Source organism: Eucyclogobius newberryi, unplaced genomic scaffold, assembly GCF_026437365.1.
Source record: "Eucyclogobius newberryi isolate DKJ021-1_F unplaced genomic scaffold, fEucNew1.0.hap1 SCAF_10, whole genome shotgun sequence".
Lineage (NCBI taxonomy): Eukaryota > Metazoa > Chordata > Actinopteri > Gobiiformes > Gobiidae > Eucyclogobius > Eucyclogobius newberryi.
Window position 1 is genome coordinate 32,726,852 of NW_027315724.1, and position 3,569 is coordinate 32,730,420.

Genomic DNA, 3,569 nt, shown 5'->3' on the forward strand with positions numbered 1-3,569 from the left:
CATCACATGACCTCTCTGGGTGGAGTCTGGGTGCATGTCTTCCCCGTGTTATCGTGGGTTCTCTCCGGGTTCTCCTGCTTCCTCCCACCGTCCAAAGACATGCATGTGTTAATGTGGTAAAATTAGTGACTCTGAAATTGGCCCTAGTGTTTAATGTGAGAGTGAATGGTTATCTGTGTGTCTATGTCTCTGTGTTAACCCTGCAACGAGTTGGCCACTGTCCAGGGTGTACCCCGCCTAAGGCCCGCTCCAGTCACCCGCGACCCCGAAAGGGAACAAGCGGTAGAAAATGGATGATACAATCAAGAAGACACAGAGGGCCTAGCAGTAAGACACTGCAAAGTTCAGTGCTACACCACCGCTTCAGCGGATATAGTTTCGGGGTTGGATTTTGTGGTCTCTAATTTCCTGTAAAAGACAAAAACTAGATCTGGTGACTTCAGACATGAAGTGCAGTTCAGGTTACTTTATGTTTAGCCCATTTATTTAATACAATTAATTCATGTTTTGAGTATCTTATATTGTCCACATGGGATCAAAAATGACCCACAGCAAGTTTCAATGAAAATGAGTAAATAAAAACCTTCTTGCCACAGTAAAATGCCACAGTAGGCCTCTTAGTTCTGCCATTTTGAACACGAAGTCACTCCACGCAATGAATGGCTTGACGTCTTATTTTATTTGTTGTAAACACGACGACACTCCCAAAGTTAGTGCAAACATATAGTTGTATTTTAGCAGTTGCTTGGCCACTGATGCCAGTAAAAATGCGGGTGACTAGCTGCTAGTCTTTCTAATTGTCTTTTTTCGGGTTTGTGAGGAAAAGAGAGAGTGATGGAGGACAAGGGAGCTGGGGGTGCACCGACCGCTAATGTATGCGCCCCTTTTGTGGGGAATCAATGCACCGTGCAATAATAGGCACTAAGGAGGGGCGCAAGGAATAAAGCATGACGCCGGGATGTCCCATTGCAAACTCACGGTGGGACCCCCGTGAGAAACACATCTGAAAGACTGAGCAGAGTTAACCAGACGCCTCTGCGCGACGGCGACTGCTGCACAAGTGCCGTGGTAAACTAGAGATAAGAACTCAAGGGCACAAGAAGAGAAACAAGATTATTTGAGCAACGGAGGAGGAAGAAGGCTCTGCAGCAGGTTGTGGTACAAGCAACGAAACCACATTGAACAGCGAGGTGAGAGGTAAGAGACTTTTGTGCACTTTGGGAACTTCTTATGCATGTTCGTGTCTGCATGTCGGGGAATTTGACAAAAATGGGTCAGTGCGTGGTAGCGGGCAGAGGTGTGGGCTTGGTATATGACTCAGGCAAGCTCATATAAAATGGAAAAAGACAAAAACTTTCCCAGTCTTAGTGAAGGTGTGGAGGCTCGTCGAAGCTATGTCAAATGCAAAATGTCCAATGATTCACTTCATTGTCATGTTTTGTCTGGCACTCTGCTGTGTAGAAGTTTCAAAATGTGGCCCTCTGTGAAAAGCATTGAGTCCTGGTCAGTTAAGTCCTGGTTTTATCCGTCTGGTGTAATAAGAAGCAGTTGTAGTGGTAAACAATGAGTGTCAAACCAAATTAACTCGTCACGATGCAATGAAAAAGTCTCCAGTTTTAACAGAAAAAAAAACAAGACTTTCGAAGTTTCTGATGAATTTGATGAGTTTCACTGTGAGTTATGATTTGGAATTGGCAACACAACATTACTTACAAATCACTTTTACAATATATTTGAGTAGTTATTCTACTTCTTCCAGTTTTGCACGGTAACAACTATGGTTTATGACACTCGGGGATGGCGTCCATCAAGTTCAACTGGAGGAGAACTGGCTGGAGTCAAGAGGGAGGCTGTAGTCGCGATGCATTGTCTTAGTGTCGGACCACGAGAACAAAACCATTTAAGATTTGAATAAAGATGACAATGAACAATAGGGGCCTCTGTACAAACTGGCTTGGGAAAAATGTGAGCAGGGGAAAGAGAGGGGCACGTGGGCACAACTTTGAACTGGAGTTAAGACCCAAAATGGTCCAAACCCGTTAAACTGGGCTAAACGTGAAATTTCAATTGACTTAGTTGGGTGATAATAGCGTGTTGTGGTAACATAACACTGGCATTTTATTTTGTTTGAGTCTTACAAACACCCAGCCTATTGCGCGATTCTGAGGAAGTCCCAGTCATAGTTTATTCTGGTTCGGACTAGTTTCATTCTTGAGTCATCCCAGCTCATCATTTTTTTAGGAGGAACACGCAGGAGCATAATATCAACGTTTTTTAAGTGAATAGGAAAGAAACTTCAATTTAGAGCTATGCATTTGAAACTTCTAGTGTCGTTTGCTGACATTTAATGTAAAATGTTTTCACCTCGTACTGTTTTCCCGCAAAAAAATTAAGGCATAGCGAGTGTAGAAAATAGTCAGAACGGCACATATTTGGGACACATAAATCACATGATCACATAAATGGTAGAGCCAGGTTCAAATGTCTTAATTTTACAGATATTTGTAAAAGGCAAAACTAAATTTGAGTAAACTAGATCTAGATTGTTGTACTGTTCATTATTCTTACCTTATTTTTTGCTACTGTGCAGAGATCAGGGGAAATAACTACATTACGTCATTAAAACCACTTCTAACATATCCAGTATTTGTTTAATCAAAGCTATTAAAACTTACAGATATTGTGACATTTTTCACGGCACAAATCATGTACAGAGCAAGTAATAACCTTTTACCAATTAACATACAACAAATGTTTAAGATAAGATAAGATAATCCTTTATTTTATAGAATCGAGAGGGGAAGTATCTCTTAACGGGGCAACATTAGACTTACACACAGTTCAGGGAATTCAACCTACACCACTTTTCCTCCATCTCCGTAATAACAAACCCCACATAAACGTTCTTCCATTGTAATCATCAGGATGTGATCGACAACACATCGTCATCGATCCGTGAGAAAGAATGAAGAGGCACAAGACGCTGTGCATTCTTCTCTACCTGGTCGGACCATGTATGGGCTTCCTGCCCAACTTCTGGTCCCGCGTGCTGACCCTGTCCTGGGACTCGCAGACGCACCAGTTCATCACCGAGAGGGCCATCCTGAACGTCACCATGGAAACGCTGCGAGCCATTAACAAGCAAGACGGCACGGAGGAACCGGTGAGCTAACTATAGTAAACATTTGATTTATTTTACAGATGGTTGTGTTGTTTACCAGGCTTTATTTAATCGACACCTACCGTATTTTCCGGACTATAAGTCGCACCAGCCAAAAAATGAATGCATAATAGAGAGGGGAAAAACATATATAAGTTGTACTGGAGTATGAATTGCAGTTGCAAGTGTGAAAATAACAAATAATATCACATAAGTCGCTCCGGAGTATAAGTATATAAGTATAAATATATAAGTCGCACCCCGGCCAAAACTATGAAAAAAGGTGCAACTTATACTCCGGAAATTACGGTAAATCAATTCTATTCATGGAGACAAGCCCCCTCACAGCAAGTGTATGTTTTTCAAGGTTTTTAAGAGCAATAAACACATCTGTAGTTTAATAAATGCC

The 3,569-nt window shown here is 41.9% G+C and overlaps 1 protein-coding gene across 1 annotated transcript in view; it reads left to right on the forward strand.

Moving 5' to 3' along the window:
- Positions 1-2,933: 2,933 nt before the first annotated feature.
- vwa7 (von Willebrand factor A domain containing 7) overlaps positions 2,934-3,569 on the forward strand; it is a 20,153-nt gene continuing 19,517 nt past the window's right edge. Inside the window, exon 1 of the mRNA XM_072455250.1 lies at positions 2,934-3,163. Within this exon, the coding sequence (XP_072311351.1) occupies positions 2,966-3,163 (198 nt within the window). The 5' untranslated portion in view covers positions 2,934-2,965. The remainder of the gene's footprint in view (positions 3,164-3,569) is intronic.